A 23,622-nucleotide genomic window follows, 5' to 3' on the forward strand; every position below is an offset into this window, starting at 1 on the left:
TTTAATTTGATATTTCATTAAAGAAACAAGTTTGATTGTTCTGTTGAATGACCAGGTGAGACTAACTAGTGACCAGGTGAGACTAACTAGTGACCAGGTACAGATCCCTGTACACCAACATTTGCACCTCCTCTCACCAGTCGGTCAAACTCCTGAAGTTTGCAGACGACACGACCATCATCGTCTCATCTCTGATGGAGACGAGTCTGACTACAGGTGGGAGACAGACCGGCTGGTGTCCTGGTGCAGCCAGAACAACCTGGAGCTCAACGCTTTAAAGACAGTGGAGATGATAGCAGACTTCAGGAAGAACCCAGCCCCCCTCACCCCCCTCACCCTGGGAGACTCTACAGTGAGCTCTGTGGAGAACTTCTGCTTCCTGGGGACCATCATCACTCAGGACCTCAAGTGGAGCTGAACATCAGCTCCATCATCAAAAAAGCTCAGCAGAGGATGTACTTCCTGTAGCAGCTGAAGAAGTTCAGTGTTCCAACAAAGATGATGGTGAACTTCTACAGCTCCATCATCCAGTCCATCCTCTGCTCCTCCATCACCATCTGGTACGCTGCAGCTACGGCCAAGGACAAGGCCAGACTGCAGCGTATCATCCACTCTGCAGAGAAGGTCATCGGCTGCAATCTGCCCTCCCTCCAGGACCTGTACGCCTCCAGGACCTGAACCCCTCCAGGATTCTGAGGCGTGCAGGAAAGATTGTGGCCGAGGGTTAGGGTTACCAAGACAAATTCCTTGTACTGTCCTTAAAACTGTACATGGCCATTAAAAACATTTCTGATTCTGATTAACTAGTGACCAGGTGAGATTAACTAGTGACCAGGTGAGACTAACTAGTGACCAGGTGAGACTAACTAGTGACCAGGTGAGATTAACTAGTGACCAGGTGAGACTAACTCGCTCTAACATGTAACACTATTTTAGTAACAGTTGCTGGCAGCGTGGGTAACATTTGATTAAATTTGTTTAAGATAGTTTGAACTGTAGCACCTGGAATACAGTGTGTGATGACATTAAATAATCTAATATTCCTCATTATTGAATCACCAATAATGAGTGTAGTTTGTAGGAAGAGAGAGTTAGGAGTGAGTGTGCGCCTGTTATACTAACCGGGAACGTCCCGCAGTTGGATCACAGCTGGCTGTGGTGGAGTTTGAATCCTCGGAGTTGACTGGTGTTGGGGCGTCTGTGTGGGAATGTTTGGTGGTGCTCAGGTTGCAGAAAGCTGTGGGAAAGTCTCCGTTATCGGCTCTGGTTGGCGTTGAAGCGGCTCTGTTTCTAACGGCGTGGGTGATCCTCCGTCATCAGCTGGCATTGAAGTGGTGCAGTAACATGCCTCTGGACTGCAGCTTTGAGGAGGTTTCGACAGGCTAGAGGAAGCTTTTGGGCGGTGGGAATTTAACCCTGGCGGTGGTGGAGGTGTTTTCCTGGTGGTTGTTTCGGTCGGAGTAATTGGACTGAATTTGTCCCCGTTTTCATATGAGACTGTCAAGTTTAATCCTGAGCTGCGGAGTTGAGTAGTGACTAGTTTACAGCTGGTCATCGGTTAACACAGACACCAGTGTGAGCAGTACAGTGGGTGGTGTACTGGTCCTACTGGTTACCGTGGTTACCAGATCATCACACACTCAGACACACACAGGGTTAAATATATTTTACTGAAGGTTCCCATTAAACGAGCAGAAGCATAAAAACAAAGGTCATCACAGTGATGACATCACTGCAGGACGTTGAGTGAAGCTGATTGGTTAAATTATACATGTGTACAGTATTTACACTGATGACAGACAGAGGATGGATGAGCAGGGAGGGGGCAGGGCCACACAGAGAATTATTTACATCAATAAACAACAACTAACAACAACAAACAAAGTAAACAACTGTAGCCCCGCCCATTTATTATTGTGTTCTATGATTGGCCCAGCCTGTCTGAGGAGGCGGGCCTAAAAGCTGTCCAATAAAAACCATAGCTGCCTTATCGCCCAATAGCTTTAGACTATTGGCCTGTCACACATGACATCATTACATAGGGGCGGGACTAATAGATGAGAACAAATCAACTGTCTGACAGGTGAGGGGGAGGGGCTTATATCTTGTCTCCTGGACTGCTGCTGCTGTCATTGTTGTTGTTGTTGTTGTCATGGTTATCAGGGGACACCCTCTCTGAGGGCTTGGGGGCAGAGTCTCTGTCCACAAGTGCAACGTAGGTAGAGTCCCTGTCCACAGGTGAAATGTGGGTGGAGTCCACATCAACAGGTGAAATGTGGGCGGGGCCTGGTGAGGACAGACAGCGAGACAGAGACGGACGATAGGACGCCTTAAATTCATTGAGACGCTCGGGGGTGGGCCCCCACTTAGAGAAACCAGCCGAGTTCTGGAGGAAGAACACCGCCGTACCATGGACCGCCTGGTAGTACATGTCATCACTGTTAAAATACAAACAATAAACAATATTAACCATGGACCACCAGAGGATGTTCCAGAAAGCAGGTTATGTTCAAACTCTGAGTATCCCATTCCTGGGGCCTCGTTTATAAACGCTGCGTACGTACTAAAGAAAGCGTACGTCACGTATTAGCAAAGTTTGGGATTTATAAAAAAAAAAACCTGGTGAGATAATGTTTCCACAGCTCTGACCCTGCTGTATGCACACAATCATGAGAAACAGGAAACTCCGCCCCCAACAGGAGAAGGATGTTATTAAAGACAGCTCTGTGAAATTAATAGAATTTGTGTTAAATAATCGAACACATTTAATATTTCACAACGCATTATTTGAAGGATATATTTGCAAAAACAGAGGAGGAGGAAATGATACTGGAGGGGGAGGGGTCTACAGAGACTAGGGAGAGGCAACCTGTCACAGTCTGATGAGTCAATGTTCACTGTGTCACCACATTACGCTCTGATGGGTGTGTCCTCCTCATCTATTAACACCTCCCCCTCACAGTGAGAGAAATCTGTTTTATTTGCTCCTTTTCCCCCTCGCTCCACTGTCGAATTACTATTGGTCAATATTCATTTAGGGCGTTCACCTGACCTTTTATGGGCACCAAATGGGCGGAGCAAGGTGTTTCTTCATGTGCGCCAACCTTCGAGTTGATTGTGATTTACAAACGGAAACAGGCGTGGGACGTACGTGCACCCTCGTTTATAAAACGTAAAAAGAAGATTTGTACGCACTTCCTGGTTTTTAGCGTACGCCAGCTGAAGTGTGTTTAGCAAGGCACACTTTTATAAGTGAGGCCCCAGAAGACAAAGTATGTTCTACAATAAGTCTGTTACCATGGAAACATTCTCCATGAACTAAACCTGGTCACTGGCAGGTTTTCTCTAAGAAAACCTGGCTCCGCCCACATGAACACTTTAATGAACGTTGACACTGTTCTCTGACACACATTAGTGACATCACACAACACAGATGTGCTCATATCATTACTAATGTTATGCTGCTTTATGTTTTTGTGCTAACTGTAGTTTTCTTTCTAACATTGTAGATGTAGATCATTTAGTGAAACACACTGAGAGGTTGATCTACATTAAAACATCTACTGACGTCTGTAGTAAAGTTCACTGAATACAAACCTGTAGATAATATAAAGGAGGAGATGATCATTTAAATTAATACACTTTTAAGGCTCCACATGTACTTTACATTGTTTCATACTGTAATACAGCTGGATGTATTGTCACCATCAGTGTTGTGCTAGTTACTGAAAAAAAGTAACTAGTTACCGTTACTAGTTACTTCATTAACAAAGTAACTTAGTTACTATTTTGATTACTTAGACCAAAAAGTAATGCATTACTGGAAAAAGTAACTTTTGAGTTACTTAGAATTAAAGAATGTAGTATTTATTTTGGGTCATTTGTGTCCATACAGCTTCATATCAGTGCTGTAATAATATAATAATCCACTGTTGATCAACTGCTATAAAACAACCATAAATGATGTGCATATAAAGCACAAAACAGCTGCTCCAAAATTAAAACAGTAATTTTTCAGCCTTAACACAGTAATGTAAAGTAAGCTGTGCATATTCCAGGTGTACATTCTGCTGTTGAAAATGCTGATAAAAACAAATGTGGAAAAACTAATTCACAGCATTTTTCTCAGCTACACAATGCTAAACATATCAGGCTAATTAGCTGCTGTTAGCAGTGACTCAGCAGTAATGACAGGCTGCATATTTACAACAACATACCGTGCAATAGTTTGGCTGATCTGTCCCTGGATAACAGTCACAGTCCGTTAAAATCCAGCCGCAGCGTTAGCTTAGCTTCACTGATGCATCTTTTGGAGACAAAAATAATACGTGTATTTCCACTTTGAGAAGCTCGTCCTGCTCTCGCATTGACTCGCCATGATTGGCGAACGTGATGTAAACAGAAACACGCTGACAATGCTTCTTCTTCTACTGTTTTACCGTGTTTGGCACGGCATCCCGCAAAAATATGTAGCGCCACTGTAAACAGGGAGTACACTGCAGCTAGCAAAGTAACGCACAAACGCACCATATTGTAACAGTAACGGCGTTATTTCTTTAGAAATATATTGCGTTACAGTACTAGTTACTGTCAAAAGTGGTGTTGAACAATGGTCACCATAATCAGAAAGTTACAGTGGTGCAGCGAGTAAAGACACGCTCTTGGGAGCGTAAGGTCGGGGGTTTTATTTCCAAGCATCTGTCAAAATAAATTTAATGTAATTTAAAATAAAATAATGAGTAAGACAATTAAAATGTAGATATACAGTAAGTTGTAGTGACATGGATTATTCTGACTGCTCCCTTTTAATTATTCATGTCATATAAAGTATTAGAACAGCATTAATGTCACCATATTTACCCTCAGGGAGCAATAATTTACTGAATCTGATCAGGTTTATTGATTAAGTTTTGATCAACTTAATTTAAATTAACCTAATTTAAATGATCTTGATGACATCATTCCAGACTGTAATGATTCAACAAAAATAAATAAACAAGGAAGCATCAGTTATTTCACCACTAGGGGTCAGAATAAAGTGATCAATAATCTACGATGTCTCAGACTCTACAATCACTGGTATTGATGGTCTCGTCCACAACAACAGAACAACTTTATCCACAGATCTTCTGTAGCTCTGATGAGATGTTTAAACGCTCTGAGGAGGTGAAGATGAGCTTCACAGACACGTTAAAGTTAAGCGGGCACTGGTCGACTCTGATTTAGGAGTAGGGGATGATTTGTGTAGGTTTTTTTGGCAGTTTAGATGGTGTTTGAAGCGACCAGGATGGGGGGTCTAATGAGCGGTCCCCGGAAACATTTCCCCATAAAAAAAAAAAACATTCCTTTCCTCACGGTGACGGCATTCTGTTAATTTCTGCGTTCAACAGTGGATTCCATTTTCATTGGTTGATTCCAAGATTCTGTTAACGTGGATTTTATAGAGCCCTACATAGGTCAGTAGTGTCAGTAGTGTCAGTAGTACCGTTTACAGATGTGCTGGCTCCCTGAGCGGTACTCGTGTTCGTATGCTGACACAGAGAGCTGCTGACGGAGGAATCGACTTTTCTCCATCCTGGTCAGAGCGGGGGTCACGGGGTCACGCCACTCAGGGACAAACACGATGAAGGACAGAGGCTCAGAGGAGCTCTCCAACAGCTCCTACAGACACAACAGACATTTCATTTAAAGAGCAACTAAACCCCTGCTTTCCCCTGACCTTCCACTAGGAGGGAAATTTAAAAAAAAGCCTTGATTATGGGCGGGACTCCTGGATCAGTTAAGCCACGCCCAGTCTATACTTTAAAATCTCCAATGAACAATCTATGCTATGCTAACTAGCTACTCATTTGTCTACAATCACACATGCAGACGTAACATGTGCATTGTGCCCGTCTACCCAATATAAGTCTATGGGAAATGTAGATCAGACGTGCAGATGCAGGGTACGCGTTTGATTAACTGGTGCATGAATTTAGAAGCGATCCACCCCCATACACACGCGTACGCGCACACACACCTCAAAGTGCGTCACCATGGCGTCCATCAGTTCTTCACAGAATGGAGGGTTGGCTTCAAAGGATCCACTGACTGGAGAGAAGGACAGGAAGGGCCTGAGGATGACAGGGAGTTAAACTGACAGACAGAGCTACAGACAGCTACAGAGAGTTTCAGACAAGTACAGACACGTCCTCACCCTCTAGAACCAAAGAACCCATCTGTGTCGGGGAACGCTGAGCAGAACTGTTTGAAGTAGGAGTTTAAAGGAGATGCGAAGCATTCAAAGGACACTCCAAAGTGTTTGTGGAGAGCCTCAAACACAGAGACAGGCAACGCCCCCTGGAGGCCAAAGCCCTCATTGACCCCGCCTCCAAACATAGCCTGTACACAGGAAACAGCAAACAGTTAGCACAGTTACTAGTGCTGTGTAATATGGAGAAAATGTTTTATCACAATATATGTAGATTTATATCCTGATAACAATATCCCAATTTAGCATTTATTCTTTGTAATTACATGACATTAATGGAAAATTTCAATTTATTATATATTTTATTATATATAAAAAGAAACATATATATAAAAAAGGTACTTCTCTTTTCAGAATCTTCTCAATGAAGGAATATTGGTGATTTTTGTTACGTATAATGTTGTCACATGTTCTATTTGTAAATGTGTGGAAATACCACCGGGGGGCACAAAAACACCAATAATGTCCACTGCTATGGTTTTAAACTGTACCTGTAGTGAGTTTGACTCCATCAAAGATCATATGACAGTAGATATTTGATTAGGTTCTCCAGCATTACCCATTACCATGGAGATGGAGAGTAAACAGGAAGTGAGAGCTGACCTGATATCTCTTCAGGAGGCACCAGACCCTGGACAGGAACTTCTCAAAACGAGGGTCATCAATACAGCTGTACCTGTAGAGGAGCTCCTACAGACAGACGGACAAGTTAGAGACAGACAGGTTATATAGAGACAGACAGGTTATATAGAGACAGACAGGTTATATAGAGACAGACAGGTTACAGTATATAGACCAGGGGTTGGGGCTTGAAAGCGCGCACCTAGTGGGCCCGCCCTCCCGTAGGCTCACTACCCGTAGGAGCGACCGTATGGGGCCGGTGCAATGTGGAATGGGCAGTAGTCCAAGGCGGGAACCTTGACGATCTGATCCCCGGCTACAGAAGCTGGCTTTAGGGACGTGGAACGTTACCTCTCTGGCGGGGAAGGAGTTGCGACTAGATATAGTCGGTCTCACCTCGACACATAGCAAGGGCTCTAGAACCAGCCTTCTCGACAGGGGTTGGACTCAATGGTGAGATGCGCCGGGCTGGGGTGGCAATAGTTCTTGCCCCCCGACTCAGTGTCTGTACGGTGGAGTTTACCCCTGTAGATGAGAGGGTAGCCTCCCTCCGCCTTCGGGTGGGGGACGGATCCTCACTACTGTTTGTGCCTATGGGGCAAACAGCAGCTCAGATTATTCAACCTTCTTGGATTCCTTAGAGAGAGCACTGGAGAGTTCTCCTTCTGGGGATTCCATCATTCTGCTGGGACTTCAATACTCACTTTGACAACAACAGTGAGACCTGGAGGTGCGTAATTGGGAGGTACACCCCCGTAATTGGAACCCGAGCGCTGTTTTGTTATTAATTATCTACACAGATTGTCCATAACAAACACCATGTTCAGGCATAAAGGTGTCCATATGTGCACTAGGCACCAGGATGTTGTCAGACTTGCAGCCGCATGTCCTGGACAGTCAGGTGAAGAGAGGGGCGGAGCTGTCAACTGATCACCACCTGGTAATGAGTTGGCGCCACTGGCGGGGGAAGATGCTGGTTAAACCTGGCAGACCAAAATGTATTGTGAGGGTCTGCTGGGAACGCCTGGCAGAGTCACCCGTCAGAAGGAGCTTCAACTCCCACCTCCGAGAAAACTTCAACCATGTCTCGGGGGAGGTGGGGAACATTGAGTCCGATCGGTGCCGTGGCCGTAAGGTCGTCGGTGCCTGTTGTGGCGGCAACACCCGAACCCTCACACGGGTGAGGGATGCCATCAAGCTGAAGGAGGAGTCCTATCGGTCCTTTTTCATGTTCAGAATACTTTATTTATCCCCAAAGGGCAATTCAGTTTCAGTCTGTACATCCCGTCCAAGAAACATGAGAAGACAACAACATAAGAATACAGAAGCGGGAGAACAGTGGGTCGCCACAAAGGCAGCGCCATGTACCATATATAAATGAAAGTGGGAAAAAAAAAAACAGGAGGAAAGGGGGTGGGGGGTTGGAGGTAGGGTCTAAACAGATTTTCCATGGGGAAGCTCAGTGTAGAGCATAGAAAATACCTCAGCATACACCATAAAAGGATCGGGGAAGGGGGGATGAGGATCGAGGGTTTAGGGCAGAGAAAAAGGAAAGGATTGCCAGCCGCTGGGGGGATGCGCATGCAGCTTCTTGTGGGCGCATTCACCCAGGTGGACGGAGGGCCAACAAAGGCATTGACATATGATCCCTTAGCTTCCTTTTTGATACAGTCAAATGACGTGTGACGACCTTGAGTAGATCTGGTTTAAAAACAAAGTTCCAGGTGGCAGTGGGAGAGGAAGAGGAGGTGGTGGGGGATTGGGATAGACCAATATGGATTTTTTTAGGGTGGATGGTCCAGCAGCAAATGCAATGCTCAAACAGGTGGGCTCACCACTACCCGTTTTTTTGGTCGGAAAAATTTGGTCAATTGCATTGAGAGACCAACTGATCAATTCCATAATTTCAGATTTGAATGAGATTCAAATAGAGGCTCCTAATAAATTCACAAGACCAGACAAAACAAAGCAGCAGCAAGGACAGCTATGGTGGGAGAGAGGGAGCAGAGAAAATGTGACCGTCCTCATCAAGAAGCAGAAGAGAGAAACTTTTTGGTCTATGGGACTCCGGAGGCATCAGACAGGGCAAGCGAAGTGCAGCCACGGCGGTCGCCAACGCAAAAACCCAGACATGGGAGGAGTTCAAGTACCTCTGGGTCTGGTTCACAGTAAGGGAAAGATGGAGCTGAAGTTCAACAGGTGGATTGGTGCTGAGTCTGCACCAATCTGTCATGGTAAAGAGGAAGCTGAGCTCTGGATTTACAGGTGGATCTACGTTCCAACCCTCACTTATGGTCATGAGCTTTGGGTCAGGACCACAAGCTGCTGAAATGAGTTTCCTCTGTAGGGTGGCTGGGCTCTCCCTTAGAGATAGGGTGAGAAGCTCAGTCATCCCGGAGGGACTCAGAGTAGAGCTGCTGCTCCTCTGCATTGAGAAGAGCCAGATGAGGTGGATCAGGCACCTGATTAGGATGCCCCCTGGATCCCTCCCTAGTGAGGTGTTCAGGGCACGTCCCTCCGGAAGGAGACCCTGAGGAAGACCCAGGACACGCTGGACAGACTATGTCTCTGAGCTGGTCTGGAAATGCCTCGGGACTCCCAGGAAGAGCTAGATGAAGTGTGCTGGGAGAGGGAAGTCTGAGCCTCCCTGCTAAGGATGCTGGCCCCTTGACCCGGCAACGGATAAGCAGCAGAGGATGGATGGATAGATACAGACAGACAGGTGATATACAGACAGGTGCTACAGACCAGTTTGCTGAAGTGACCTCTGTTGACCTTGACCATCTCTCCTCTGAAGCGTAAACAGGCCACGTCGTTCTCAAAGTGCAGTTCCACTCTGGGCAGAGGGACAGACGACACAGACAGACGAACCGGGTAGCAGTAGAGTAGGCGGGGCTCAGTGGGTGACGGACACGCCTCTGACACACACGCGCGCACACGCACACACACACACGCACACACGTTACACTGGTAGATCAGGCCTGTGGGTGGGGCCAATATGCTCCAGCCTCACCTGTGGGCGGGGCCTGCAGCAGACTGAGGTGTGTCTGTCTCAGACGTCGACTGTATTCTACAGACAGTTGGTAGATCTTAGAGCAGATCCCTTCCACCGAGTCCTTGGCCACGGCCGCCAGGTGAGGACCACACTGCTGTCTCAGGTGTTCCAGACGGTCCTACAGACACAGGTACACACAAGCAGGTACAGACAAAAGTACACACAAACACAGGTGCAGGTACACACACAGGCACAGACAGAATGTCTACCATGTAGTCTTCTTTACTAGCTGAGGTGTCTCTACGGAGCCAGTTCATGGTGTCCTCAGCGTTCCACTTTACCATCTTCCTGCTCTCAGGGCTGGCATTCCTACAGGTCAGAGGTCACATGTCAGCCGCACCCTCTCCTCTGTGACTGGCTGCTCTGTCCTACCTGGAGTCAATCATCTTCTTTGCAGCTTCAGCATATCTGAACAGAAGCTTCCGAGCTTCCTCCTTATATTTGATACGAGACAACCTGCGATATAGAGATGTTAGCTACAAACACTACAGACCACCAAAGATATAGAGAGGTTAGCTACAGACACAGACGTACCTGATGGGGATGTCGTTCATCACCTCTCTAAACATGGAGGGGGAAACCACAGGGTCACAGTCACTGGGGAGGAAGGGGTCATGACCTTTGTCAATCACCTTCCTCTCTAGTAACCAGCGGTTGAAGGACTCCCGGGGGGGTTCAATCCCTATGGGGGGGGGGGGGGGGGGGAGACAACAACAACAGACTGTCAGTAGGTCAGTGGGTCAGTGGGTACCACAGAGGGGGCCATACCCTCTCTCTGCAGACACAGCTCGTGGTACTGCTGCCTCAGCTTGGTGACCAGCTGGGCCCTCTGCAGCTCCATCTCAGGGTGGGGGGGCAGGTGGGGGGCGGGTCCTCGTTCTTTGATCACTGCATTGGTTTGGATGTCCAAGTCCCAGTAGATCCTACACACACAAGTGATCAGCCCTAATGCGCGCACACAGACACAGACCAGGGGAACTTACACAGCAGGCCTGTAGGGGGCAGGGGCGGGGCTGGGGGCGGGGCTAGGCGTGAGCGGGGCAGCAGTGGGTGGTTTGTCCTCAGCGGTCCAGGGTTTGACACCAGGGGTGCTGGGGGAGATGGGCGTGGTTGGCTCCACCTGGAAACACAACAGCTGATTGGACACTGCCGACCAATCACAGGCTCTGCAGCTTACCTTAGCTCTCTTAAAGCTGTTCTGATTGGCTCCCTGCTCTTCAGACATCCTCCTCTTCCTCTGCTCGTTACCATGGCTACTGTCGCCGCCCTCAGATGGAGCCGCGTTCAGCCCTAGAGGGTCAGACTGAGAAAGACACACTGTCTGTAGCTGGCTGTGTGTGTGTGTGTGTGTGTGTGTGTGTGTGTGTGTGTAAAACTCACGATGACATCATGTTGACCCAGCACAGGGACCTCCCACAGGCTCTGATTGGTGAACCTGTTGAAGTAATAGGGACGGTTCTCTCTGCGAGACCAACATTTGGACCAGCCCGCCTGGACCAGCTCATCTACAGACACACAAACAGACAGGTGAGATACAGACAGGTTAGATACAGACACACAGGTTAGAGACAGACACACAGGTTAGAGACAGACAGGTGAGATACAGACTAGGGATCAACCTTTATAGGTTTTTTAGGGTCGATACCAATTATTTTTTTCATCAGCCGATGACCAAGTCTCAATTAAAAAAAAGGAACATTTATTGAAATGAACAAAGGTGAGGTAGAACAACATCAAGTAAAAAATATTTAACAAATAATAAAAACAGGTGACGTAGAACAAGTAAAAAATAAAGTGACATCTCATTAAATATTATAAAAGAACTGTTTGTCCTTGTCCTGAAAATAGCTTTGACAAAAGTTGGTCTGATTGAAGATATATTTTATGAACAGGATTATTGAGTATAAATACGTATAATTATAGTATTAAACACAAAAAAAAATGAATAAAATTTATTCCAACACAACCCCAGAACATAAATTAACAGAGGAAAATAACGTGATGTCAGATGTGCATTAAGCAACAAACTGTTCTACTTTCTGTTCTAAATTACATCAATATTAAATATTCAAACAAGTAGTAAACTGCTTCTCAAAGTTTTAAAAACTTCTTCTCAGCACAGAGTGAGAAGCAGAGAGAGGGAGAGAAACACACACACCAAACCTCCAGCCAGCTGCTCGTTAAATACAACTGCGACAAAAACACGAAACCACAGAACAACGTCAGCTGAGTTAAACAGTTAAAAGATGCTTTGAAAGTTTAAAAACTGCTGTTGGGGTTGAAGAGCTTCCTTCACGCTCTCCTAATGGGGGGGAGGGGCTTTGCTCTCTGTCTGCATCAACACGGAGCAGCCGCTCTGTTAACTCATTCAGTTCCAGCCATTCTCAGATTTTCTACCCCCTCATTACCAGCCGTTTTTGAGCATTTTGACTGATTTTTAAAGACCCACAGAATATTTTCTACTATGAATATCTGAAATCTGACACCAGATTCTGAAAGATTGAAGCCTCTAGTTTCATCAAAAGTAGCTCGTTTTGTTCTTTTGTAATCAGCCGTTGAATAGAGCAAGTTTTACACAAATCTTCAGTTTCAGAGCAAAAAGATGAGAAAAAAGCCTTTTTCTAAAAAAAAAAAAACCCTGTCAGTGACTTTAAAGCTATTTTTTTTGCTTTAGTGACAACTCTAGCATCTGAACATTGTTTCCTTATATTAAACATTAAAAAACAACACGGAGACCAGGCTTTTGATAGCAAAATTATTATTTTGCTGTCTATGTCAGAGATGAATGGAATTCTTACTGTATTTTGGCGTTCCTCCAACTTTCTCTCCTGTCAGTCTGCACACACGTAACTTCCTCCCTGACATGCAGAGTGTCACTGCTTGCCCCGTTTTTTTATGGTTTTATCTCACCATCACCACATTATCCATGAGTTCCACACATGCTCTGGTCGAGTGTGCGCTGCTGTGAACGTCAGCTCTGTATGTAGCGCCATTTTCTGTCTCGTAAATGCCTTTCTTCTCTCCCTCTGAGCTCTGCAGAGCACGGATGATCTCTCATCCAAAGGTGCTATCTCCTACATGTCACCTATTATTTTTGCTATGTACCCCCCCCTTCCGACACGCAGGAATGACCCAATTAGCCCTGTTAGTTGATGGTTTTATCTCATGATCACAACATTATCAATAATCCACTCAGGTCCACATGTTCTGTGTTAGTATGTGGAGCTGTGAGCTGCTGGATACGTCACAATAAGACTCTGTAGCGCCATAATCTCACTCGTTCCTGCTTCTTCCTCCTTTGCTGGGTAGCATCAGTGGCTAATCTCTCATCTAAAGGTGTACTGCTGCCATCTTCAGGACACAGTTGATCACTACAACACCCCACAGCTTAGATATTGATGAGAGACCTCCACCAGGGTGTTTTCTAGTAATCCCCGTGAAAAAAGGCAAATGACGAGTTATCTCGTCAATGGCACTGAGTGAGTTAATAAAGTGGATCGGAGAACGCAGCAGCACACATCGGCCCATGCTGATACATGTAAAAATCGGCCGGGCGATGAATTGGCTGATCACTAATACAGACAGACAGGTGACAGACACACACACAGACAGGTGACAGACAGACACACAAGTTATAGAAAAGTACCTGGTAGCTCAGGTGTTTTGGAGGCAGTGCTTGGAGAAAGGGGCGGTCCCTGTGAGGAGGTGGTGCCTGTAGGTGACATCATAGTGGGGGCGTTGCCCTTCACTGGTCCTTGGCTGTCAGTGGACATCTCAGCTGGTTCTGGTCTGAGGGACCTGAACCTGGGTAGAAGATACACATAATTCACCTCTCCATGGACCACAGCTAATAAATAACAACTATTAATTAATAACAACTATTAATAAATAACAACTCATCTAACTCTTTCTCCCTCACTCCACCGTGTCCCCCTCCCCTCAGGTCACATGTCTTGGGGTAATCCTCCACAGCTCCCTCCCTCCCTCCCCAACTCACTCCTTTTTGGTGTCCCTCATAGATCCCTCCATGAAATCCAACTGGTCCAGAACTCTGTAGAACCCCCTCCTCTGACCACATCCCCCCTGTCCTCCATTAGCTCCACTGGCTCCCCATCAACTTCAAAATCCTCCTGTACACTTTCACGGCCATCCACATCCTCACCCCCCTAACCCCCCCTCCCCCCACCTGTCTGACCTCCTTCATATCATCACTCCCTCTCGCTCCCTCAGGTCGGGTTGTTTCCTTTTTAAAAGCTGCTTTAAATCAGTATTAAAAAGGAAATTAAACAGAATATCATGGGAAATGTTTTAATATGATTATAAATCCATACAAATGATGATGAATCATTGTCTTATTACGTGTTTAACACATCAGTAATAATATGTCTATATAAGGATACGTTTATCAAACGGTATAAATGTTCATTTATTGATCAGAGATTAATAATGATGAAGCTGTGGATAGAGAGGGAGGGGCTTCAGAGCTCTAAACTCTAAGTCTCTGGTGATAAACTCTATGAATTATCATTATGAATTACAACACTATCATTGATCAGGAGGTGATCAGTTCTCCACCTCAATCACTGATCAACTGCACCTGGAGCATCTGCAGTGTTGGACGTGACATCCAACAGCATCCAACAGTATGCTGAGCCTCTGTTCATTAGAATTTAATGCTCATCAAACACTAACTAGTCTCATTATTTACTTATTAATTAATTGTGAGTTACATCATCTTTTATTAAACGCTGACAGGTGTTAAAAACTTATCAAACTCACATGATCAGTGTGTGTGATCACATGATCAGTGGTTTTCTGTGATAAATTGACTAAATAACACCAACTTCAACTCTTTACTACTTTTAAATGTTCAAACCACACAAACTTCTTAAACGTGTCCGTCCTTTATTCTCACTGCTCAGTAACAGATGATGTCACTTCCTGTTGATCTCAGTAATAGGCTGCGTCCGAATAGTCCCTCCTTTCTCCTTTTCCTTAAAAGGATACATGGGTCAGCCAATTTTTGTGTTTTTTACGTGTATCGGCATTGGCTGCTGCGTTCACTGATCTGCACTATTTACAGAAAGCAGAAATAAGTTTTACTTGTCGTTTTAACTCATCTTTGTTAATTTCAATAAATGTTTTTTTTTTTTAATTGAGACTTGTACCATTTATCATCATTGTGTAATTTTATGATCTAATTGAGGGAACAGAAAGAATATCAGCTCCAAATATCGGCTCAAGAAAATCAGCAGTCCGTATCGGTCCTCGGCTAAGGCTGATGGGAAAATAATTTAAAAAAAAATCGGTATCGCTCCCAAAAAATCCATATTGGTCTATCCCTAATAAAAATGTCTCTGATCATTTTTCTAGAACCACAGAGTGTCTGTTTTATGTCAGTTATAATCTGATTATATGTCTGTACTATATATAATAATATATAGGTTTTACATTATTTATTTAAAGTTGTTCATATTATTACATTAGTAACTTACATGATCTACGTTACTTGTCGGTCATCTTGAGTTTCCATAAACGCTCTGGTGTGTGTGTCCCTTTAAATGTTGTCACCGCAATGAATTGTGGGTCATCATTATATGGTTTCCTTTAGTAAAGGATGTATCAGTGTTTCCTAGGCTAAAGGAGGTTATAAAGGAAGCATTGAACCTCTTTTCCTGAGCTTAAAGGGAACTCAGACACTCTTTATCATGGCCGCCACCTAAACACTTCCTGGGGGGAAGGAACAGTGGATAGGAAAGGAGATAGGAAAGGAGATAGGAGGGAACATTAGGACACAGCAGTGGTTTCTATTGGCTGTTTAATCAGTAAAAGCTCCAGTGCATGCCTCCTCACTTCCCTCATTAGATCTATGATCGATCTCTTTGGTCTAATGAAAACATCATTAAATCAACACCATTAATTAAACACTGTCAGCTGATTGGCTGAGGTGGGAAGCTCCAAGCAGAGAAGAGTTTGATGGAATGGGACAAGGGGGCGTGGCCTGGCTTTAAACCAGGTTTCAACAGTAAGCCTGGCCCTTTAAGAACATTTTGATGATGTCGCTCTATCACCAACATGACCTCATTCAAAGGAAGTGAAGCTCACACCTGTCATGTTCACACTGACTTTAATCAATACGTTTACTGATATTTGTTTTGTTTTTATTCACACAAATGATTCAGCAGACACAGATTTAATATAAGGTGGGGGGGTTGTTTTTTAATCATTTTGTTCATTTATTGAACATGATTATGGTGCCTGCACAGGTATATCACATACATTATGTGTGTACATAATATATTTAAACAAATAAACAATCACAACACGTAGACATGATCAATAGGATTATTTAATCCACTCCATTCTCACTCGCAACTCAATAAAATAGGAGGAAATTGATCAGTTTCTATTGGTTTTAGTGTAAATCACGTGTTATTTTAACTTATGACTGTAATGATAAATATACCTTTACTATTAATTCTACATTCTGTTTGTCAATGTTCAGAAAAGCTGTTTCAGTCTTAATTTAGTTACTAAATATAGCAAAGTTTAGGATTAAGTCAACAACAACATTAATAATATTATTAATAACAATCAGCACAGTGTCACAGAATAAAGAAAATAAATAAGACGTAATCTGCTATGGACCAATCAACAGGCAGCACAGCGCTGAGCCTCAGCCAATCAGAGCTCAGAGAGCGGACAGGTGTCATACAAAGCTCAGCTGTTACTTTACATTTAGGGTTGTGACGTCATAGCAGAGGTGTGCAGTAAACTCGGGTCAATGTCTCCGATCACACTGATCGATCACTGAGCGCGCTGCCCTCAACCAGAAACAGGCGCAGCAGGACTGCGCATGCGCAGAGCGGGTCTCGTAAACAAACGAGAAGGGGGGAGGGTTCACAAATGATGTTCCCGCTTCAGAGAGCGGCCCTCCCCCGGTGAGTCGGTACCGTCGCTCTGCGTGGGTCGCACTGCACTACCGAGTGGGTGGCGGGCGGTCCGCGGCCCCTCGGCGGCTTCCCGCTCGACTCGCGCTCACGGAAACCACAGCAGCCGTTCCAAGATGGCGGACACGCCCCTGCTCAGCTCGCGCGCTCTCACCGAGGTTCCGCTCCGGTACCGACCCCCGGGGACCCGCGACCCAATGAACGGCTCCACTGAGGGCCGCGGACCCTCCGCCGCCCGTGGCTGCGGTTCAAGCCGAGCTGTGCACGGCGCTTCTTACCTTAACGTTTACCGCCAACAGCGCAGGAAGCGCGCCCTGCTCTCAGTCTTCGCCTCGCGCCCTCCCCTCGCTCGCAGACATCTTTACAGGGCTCTCGGAGCAGCAGTACGCATGCGCGGATCTCCGCTGCTTCCGACCTCAGGCGTCAGTTGAGCTCCGCCATGTTGGAAAGGTGTTTTTATTCATTTATATATAAAACACATTAAAAACCAAAATATATCAGAGTGTGGACAACTTAGCAGCAGCTTTAAAATACATAAATCATCCACAACACATTTAAATATCTGCTTTTAGTAATACACAATTTTTGCCAAAATTAAAATAATCGTAAAACATTTATTTAATTTTTAAACCGAACTTTAAGTGATGGAAAATCAAAATCTTGACCAGAAAACCAAAGTTTTTGTATGTTCCCAAAAACAACAAACAGATGCTCAGCAGTTTCAGAATGATAATCACAAAAATAACATCCAGCCACATCAACATTAAAGTTTTGATAAAACACATTATTCCATGAGACATGGTTTGATGGCTCCACTATGACCCCTGACCTCTGACCCCAGAGCTCCCACAAGAACCACAGAAACAAGTTGGGTTTTAAACGTGTTCTGGAGGTGGAGACGAGTGGCCCCTAAAATACAAACACATAAAGATCTAGTCCCAGGTTGCCATGTTGGAAAGGTCACTGTAAGGTTTATTCTACCTTCTTCCAGGTAATTTTAATAATTTAAACATGTTTATTCTAGTTACAGTCACAGGTAAAGTAAACACATAAATCAAGGAACTGCAACCTTTAATCTTAAAGGAGCCATTTTGTCTAATCTCACCTGGATTAAAGTCCTTCCGCAAAAAAAAGAACCTTCTCAATGAAGACAATACTGTGCGTAAAATTCTACACAGTTAAAATTATAGTGAATAATACTATGTAATCAAAACATTTTTGAGTTAATGTCTTTGAAGGGCTACAAAAATAACCTGAATTTGATAACACATTATTACGTCGGTCAACACGTGCTAATTGCTAATTTCTTGCAACATATTAATATGGTTTGTTGACAGTTAAATGAATCTGTTCCCACACAATTAAAATCTGTATTTTCTTCCAGAAATAGTGTTTTTGTTGGTTTAGTTTCTTACCAGGGATTTAAAACTTAAGGTTAGTCACAGGTGGAGGAAAGTTGATGGTCTGTAGATGTTGTAGGAATGTGCTGAGTCATTGTACAACGTGGACCTGAGGAGAACCAAGAGGTCAGTCAGTCCTGTCTCCATCCAGGGGGTCAGTGTGTGTGTGTGTGTGTGTGTCAGGGCCTACCAGAGACACATTAAAAAGTACAGAAATAAAATAAATATATTTCATAACTGTCCCAGAAAATGGAAGATTTCAACTAAAGACAAACAATGAAGGTTCATCAAATAAAGGCTCAACATTGACAATAATTGTTTTATATTATTGATATTTCTGTGTTCATGCAACCAAAACAATTCCAACATTCACACATGAATGGTCCATACAGCGTGTAGTGTTTCATTATTATTTATTATTATTAATAATAATAACTCATATTAATCATCAGAGACACAAACAGGAAATCAATGACAGACTGTGATGTGTTTAAAAAACAACACAACAAACGTGTGTGTGTGTCAGTGTGTAGTTGATTGTAAGTAGAACCAGTTACACAGGAGGTGTGGTCAGAGGTCAGGGGTCAAGCCCTCCTGCAGCAGCAGCAGGTCCACGGCCTCCTCCACGTCCTGGACCACATGATCAGGTCTGAGCAGCTCCAGGTCAGGGAGGAGGTCCCTGTGAGCCTGGCAGAGGTCAGAGGTCACCTCAGAGCCCGCCCTGTACACGCCACTGCACACCTGAGGAAACACACGCCCTTATTTGTGAAGGTCTGACAGGGATCAGCGTGTACGTACCAGCAGTGAGTGACAGCGGGCAGACACAGGCTCCGCCCCTGAGGGTTTCACTTCCTGTTGGGTCAGGTGACGGTCGTAGAGGTTGGCCCCCACCACGTCCGTCAGAGGGTTGTCCCTGTGTGATGATGTCACATTATTAGTGATGATGTCACAGACTGATGATGTCACAAACTGATGATGTCACATGGTTACCCAATGGCATAGATTTTCCTGACCCCGGTGTTGTGGCTCTGCTGGTCCAGCAGCTGGTGAGCATACTGGTAGGTGGTCAGACCAGGTTTTCCTAGGAGAACCTGGTACTGCAGCTCACGTCCCATCAGTCGTCTGTAGACGGCCTCCAGACACAGCAGGAACACGCCGTGACCAAACCTACCACATCACAGCAGGAGGTCAGAGGTTAACCCAGACACCAGTTTGATACTTGAGGCTGTTACCGTGGCGACGGGGCCTCTGCCATCCACAGCAGGTCAGTGTTGCAGGCGAGGACGGGCAGCTGCTTGCCCGGCTGAGGGGCGTGCACAAGGCCAGGCCGCCCGTGGCTCAGCAGAACATCTGTCAGCAGCTGTAGGCTGGTCTCCCACCTGATTGGCTCCCCGAACAGGACGATGGCTGCAGGAGACAGGAAGTGATGCACATACAGCGAGAATAGCAGGGGGTGCTGCTGCAGGGGGCGCTACAGGGGGACTCACCTTCGATTGCAGGGAGTTGCTGCACCCTGCTGGGCTGGAGGAGAAACACACACAGTGACACACACACACACAATGACCCATAAGTGTGTGTGTCAGGGACTCACAGGTGTCTCAGGCCTCCTGTTGTGATCCACCATGTCCAGCAGAGGGTGCTGTTCTACCAGCTGATCAATGCTCAGAACCCTGTGGAACCCCAGCCTGTCCTCAGATCAGGAACACACACTGATCGCTACACACACTTATCTGTACACAGATTTATTTGCACACACACTAATCTCTATACACACTTATTTGTACACACACTTATCTGTACACACACCTATGGTGGAGGATATGTGTGGGGAATGTCAGTGATTGGTCCTTGTCCACACGGCAACACACACTTATTCCTACACACATTTATTTGTACACACACTTATCTCTACACACTTATCTATACACACATTTATTTGTAAACACACTTGTCTCTACACACTTATCTCTACACACACTTTTCTCCACACACACTTATCTGTACACACACTTATCTGTACACACACTTATTTGTAAACACACTTGTCTCTACACACACCTATGGTGGAGGATACGTGTGGGCGATGTCAGTGATTGGTCCTTGTCCACACACCAACACACACTTATCATGGAAGCTCTTCATGTTCTGTAAGGGACTGTAGGACAGAACCACCTGGTCCGGGGACACCTGAGGGATGAGGACATCAGTGTGACCATGTGACGTACCTGGTCAGGTGACCATGTGACGTACCTGTGCGTGCAGCAGGTCAGAGAGCTGCTGGGCCTTCCTGTCCCTCTGACAACTTCCTGCATTGGTGACAAACACGACGGGAAGTACAAACCGCCGCTTCCTGTCCACCAGCTTTAGAACGGCTCTACGGGCCGCAGGGAGGACAGAACCGCCCCGAACTAGGACCCCGTCCACGTCCAGGAGGAGCCCCGCCTGGGGGGAGGGGGGGTCAGACCCACACACAGAGACAAACACACACACACTCAGGTGTACTGACCTGGGTCCTCACAGGGCTCACTGTCTGTCCCAGTCGTCTCCACATCTCTGTCACAACGACTGACGCTAACTGAGTTTACCACAGAGGGCGGAGCTACAGATACCATGATACCTGATTGGTTAGTGACACACAGTTGGTTCACATCCCAATGTCCCCATCCTGTGTGTGAGGGACACACACACACACACACATAACACACACACACATGACTCCACGTGCAGCTTGCTGTCTTTCATCAACCAATCACATGCTGCGGAGGCTGTCATCACTCAACAAATCAGCAGGTAGATTAAAAACACATGATGGATGCACACAGACTGCCACTTCTATGTGTGTGTGTGTGTGTGTGTGTAGAAGTGCTCAAAGTGTTAAAAAACAGTCACAAGATAATACGATCACCAGTAGATCCGCAGCCTTCTGTCGTGCACACTGTTCATTCAGTACACACTCACACACTGTCACACACACACACACACACACACTCACACACTGTCACACACACACACACACACACACACACACACACGCACATACACACACACACGCACATACACATACACACACACACACACACATTACACACGCACACACACACACACACTCACACACTGTCACACACACACACACGCACATACACACACATACACACACGCACATACACACACACACACACACGCACACACACACACACACATTACACACACACATGCACACACACACACATTGCACACGCACACACACACTGTAAATCTTGCTGTCGTTCAGTTGTGGTGTGAGGTCAAAGGTCAGGTGATGAAGTCTTAATGTCTAACGATGAATATAACAGAGATTTTGATGATTTTAATGTTAAAGCGTCGAGTCTTTGAAAGATTTTATGCGTAAATGTGGTATTAGTTCCAAGGTAGAAAGACTGAGTTAGCTGCTAAAGCTAATGCTGCTAAAGCTAATGCTGCTAAAGCTAATGCTGCTCAAGCTAATGCTGCTAAAGCTAATGTTGCAGTGATCAATCAGCTGATCAGTGCTGTTTCACTTATTGATCTATTTAGTGTCTATCTTGTGCACTTCCTTAAAATGTGTAAATGTAATTAAAATAATGTTAATAAAATAATCATGACCTGGTCAGTGAACGTTTACCTCATAAAGTCAGAACTCATTCTGTCCTTTTCACACAGACATCTCACTGTACCATCAATAATAACATTACATTTTGTTTATAAGCACTTTTCAAAACTCAAAGACACTTTAGTCTGCCCCAGGGCAGCTGTGGCTACATTGTAGCTTATCACCACCGGTATGACTGTGAGTGACTGGTGTGTAATACACTTTGAGTCTCCTCGAAAAAAGGGTGTATATATATCTATATCTATATATATATCTATAACACCTGTTAGAGACAAAAAGCCACAAACAGAAACTACACACATTATAAAAGTCCAGGAAAAATTAAAATCATAACATCCCAAGAGTAACTAATTAAAAGCTTGAACATTAAAAGGTCTTTAGCTTTTGAAGGTGTCGACAGAGTCAATAGAACACAGAGAGAGAAGAAGATGGTTCCAGAGCCTGAGAGCAACAGCCTGCAAAGATCTGTCTCCTCTGGTCAGAACACCAGTGTGAGGAACCATCAGCAGATACTGATCCACAGACCTCAGAGTCTGAGCAGGGGTGTGAGGCTGGATCAGATACTGATGTAAGGAGGAACCTGACCCTGAACAGGAGATCTGTGTGTCCTCCTATTAGTACGGGTCAGAATTCTCACTGCAGAGTTTTGTACTTGTTGCTCCTTCTTCTTCAGATCTGTGAATAAACTATTACAATAGTCTAAACGTGAAAACACAAGAGCATGAATGATGAGCTCTAAATCATTCTGTGACACCATTTTCCTGAGTTTAGAGATGTTCCTTAGTTAGAAGAAGCAGTTTATCATCAGATGTTCACAGTGCTGCACTAATATAGGTCTTTGTCAAAGATAACGCCTAAGTTTCTAAGGCTTGGTTTAACAAACTAACTTAAGTCACCTAAAAACTGTTTAATCCCTGGAATTGAGTCATCAGGTCAATAATCAGAGTTTCTGTTTAGTCTGCGTTGAGCTGCAGTGTAACCCAGTTATCGCTGAGTCATTGTTTTATTTCTACTAAACAATGGAGTAGTTTAGCGTCTGCATCTCAGACGGCTTAAAGGAGCAGTAGAGCTGGATATCATCAGCGAATGTGGTAAGAAACATCACTGAACCTTTGGATGATCTTTCTCAAGCTGGTCAAATACAACAGAAATAGGAAAGGACCCAAAACGGAGCCTTGAGGGACTCCACACAACAAATCTGCTGACTCAGACATTATTTGGTTAGCTGTCACACTAAAGCTACGCCCAGATAAATAAGAGGAGAACCACTGTAGAACTGACCCTGTCAGTCCTACTTGATCCCTCAATCTTCTCAGCAGGACCTGGTGGTCAACGGTGTAGAAGGCTGAGGACAGATCCAGGAGAACCAGAACAGTGCATGTTCTAGAATCAGCTGACATCATGATATCACTGGACACTTTCAGTAAAGCCGTTCCCGTAGTGTTTTTAACGGAAACCGAACTGAAACGTCTCATGGAGGTTACTTTGATCCAAAAGCTTTGGAGGAGTAGGAAACAGAGTAGGAAACCCCTAACCCTGACCTTTGACCCATAGGTCGCGCATGCACACTTCCAGAGTGTGAAAAGGCTATATCCTTTCCTATCCACTTTTCCATAACTCCTTAAGGAAAAGTGTTAGGAGAGGAGCTAGGAAAAGGTGATCACGTTTGTTTTGACGATCAGACGCACTTCTATAGGTGACGTCATAATCCGGCCACG

The 23,622-nt window shown here is 45.1% G+C and overlaps 2 protein-coding genes across 2 annotated transcripts; both read right to left on the minus strand.

Annotated features, from left to right (window-relative positions):
• Positions 1-1,651: 1,651 nt before the first annotated feature.
• Positions 1,652-17,276, minus strand: LOC114463891 (mRNA (2'-O-methyladenosine-N(6)-)-methyltransferase-like). Its single transcript, XM_028447756.1, has 16 exons — positions 17,155-17,276; positions 13,573-13,730; positions 11,307-11,431; positions 11,104-11,229; positions 10,910-11,046; positions 10,695-10,849; positions 10,461-10,608; positions 10,299-10,382; positions 10,136-10,235; positions 9,885-10,044; positions 9,620-9,789; positions 6,854-6,940; positions 6,197-6,381; positions 6,020-6,113; positions 5,486-5,661; positions 1,652-2,438 (listed from the first exon to the last, which is right to left on the minus strand). The coding sequence occupies exons 2-16, from the start codon at positions 13,697-13,699 to the stop codon at positions 2,099-2,101; spliced, it is 2,214 nt and encodes a 737-aa protein (XP_028303557.1). The 5' UTR covers positions 13,700-13,730; positions 17,155-17,276; the 3' UTR covers positions 1,652-2,098.
• Positions 17,277-18,846: 1,570 nt separating this feature from the next.
• LOC114462881 (haloacid dehalogenase-like hydrolase domain-containing 5) lies at positions 18,847-20,827 on the minus strand. The gene is made up of 9 exons (XM_028445966.1): positions 20,783-20,827; positions 20,527-20,718; positions 20,351-20,463; positions 19,868-19,961; positions 19,764-19,797; positions 19,509-19,683; positions 19,267-19,443; positions 19,075-19,189; positions 18,847-19,017 (listed from the first exon to the last, which is right to left on the minus strand). The coding sequence occupies exons 1-9, from the start codon at positions 20,825-20,827 to the stop codon at positions 18,847-18,849; spliced, it is 1,116 nt and encodes a 371-aa protein (XP_028301767.1).
• Between the last annotated feature and the right edge of the window lie 2,795 nt (positions 20,828-23,622).

This window comes from Gouania willdenowi, chromosome 5 (genome assembly GCF_900634775.1).
Source record: "Gouania willdenowi chromosome 5, fGouWil2.1, whole genome shotgun sequence".
Classification (NCBI taxonomy): domain Eukaryota; kingdom Metazoa; phylum Chordata; class Actinopteri; order Blenniiformes; family Gobiesocidae; genus Gouania; species Gouania willdenowi.

What these genes read in the sequence shown, in the direction of transcription:
- LOC114463891 (XM_028447756.1), bottom strand. Translation starts at nt 13,699, where the DNA reads ATGTCCACTGACAGCCAAGGACCAGTGAAGGGCAACGCCCCCACTATG. An exon ending in GCCCCCTACAGGCCTGCTGT is followed by an intron (nt 10,850 to 10,909) that starts GTAAGTTCCCCT and finishes TTGTGTGTGTAG; the next exon opens with GATCTACTGGGACTTGGACA. An exon ending in ATGAACGACATCCCCATCAG is followed by an intron (nt 10,383 to 10,460) that starts GTACGTCTGTGT and finishes TCTATATCGCAG; the next exon opens with GTTGTCTCGTATCAAATATA.
- LOC114462881 (XM_028445966.1), bottom strand. Translation starts at nt 20,827, where the DNA reads ATGTGGAGACGACTGGGACAGACAGTGAGCCCTGTGAGGACCCAG. An exon ending in TGAGCCCTGTGAGGACCCAG is followed by an intron (nt 20,719 to 20,782) that starts GTCAGTACACCT and finishes CCCTCCCCCCAG; the next exon opens with GCGGGGCTCCTCCTGGACGT. An exon ending in CCCGCTGTCACTCACTGCTG is followed by an intron (nt 19,018 to 19,074) that starts GTACGTACACGC and finishes GTGTTTCCTCAG; the next exon opens with GTGTGCAGTGGCGTGTACAG.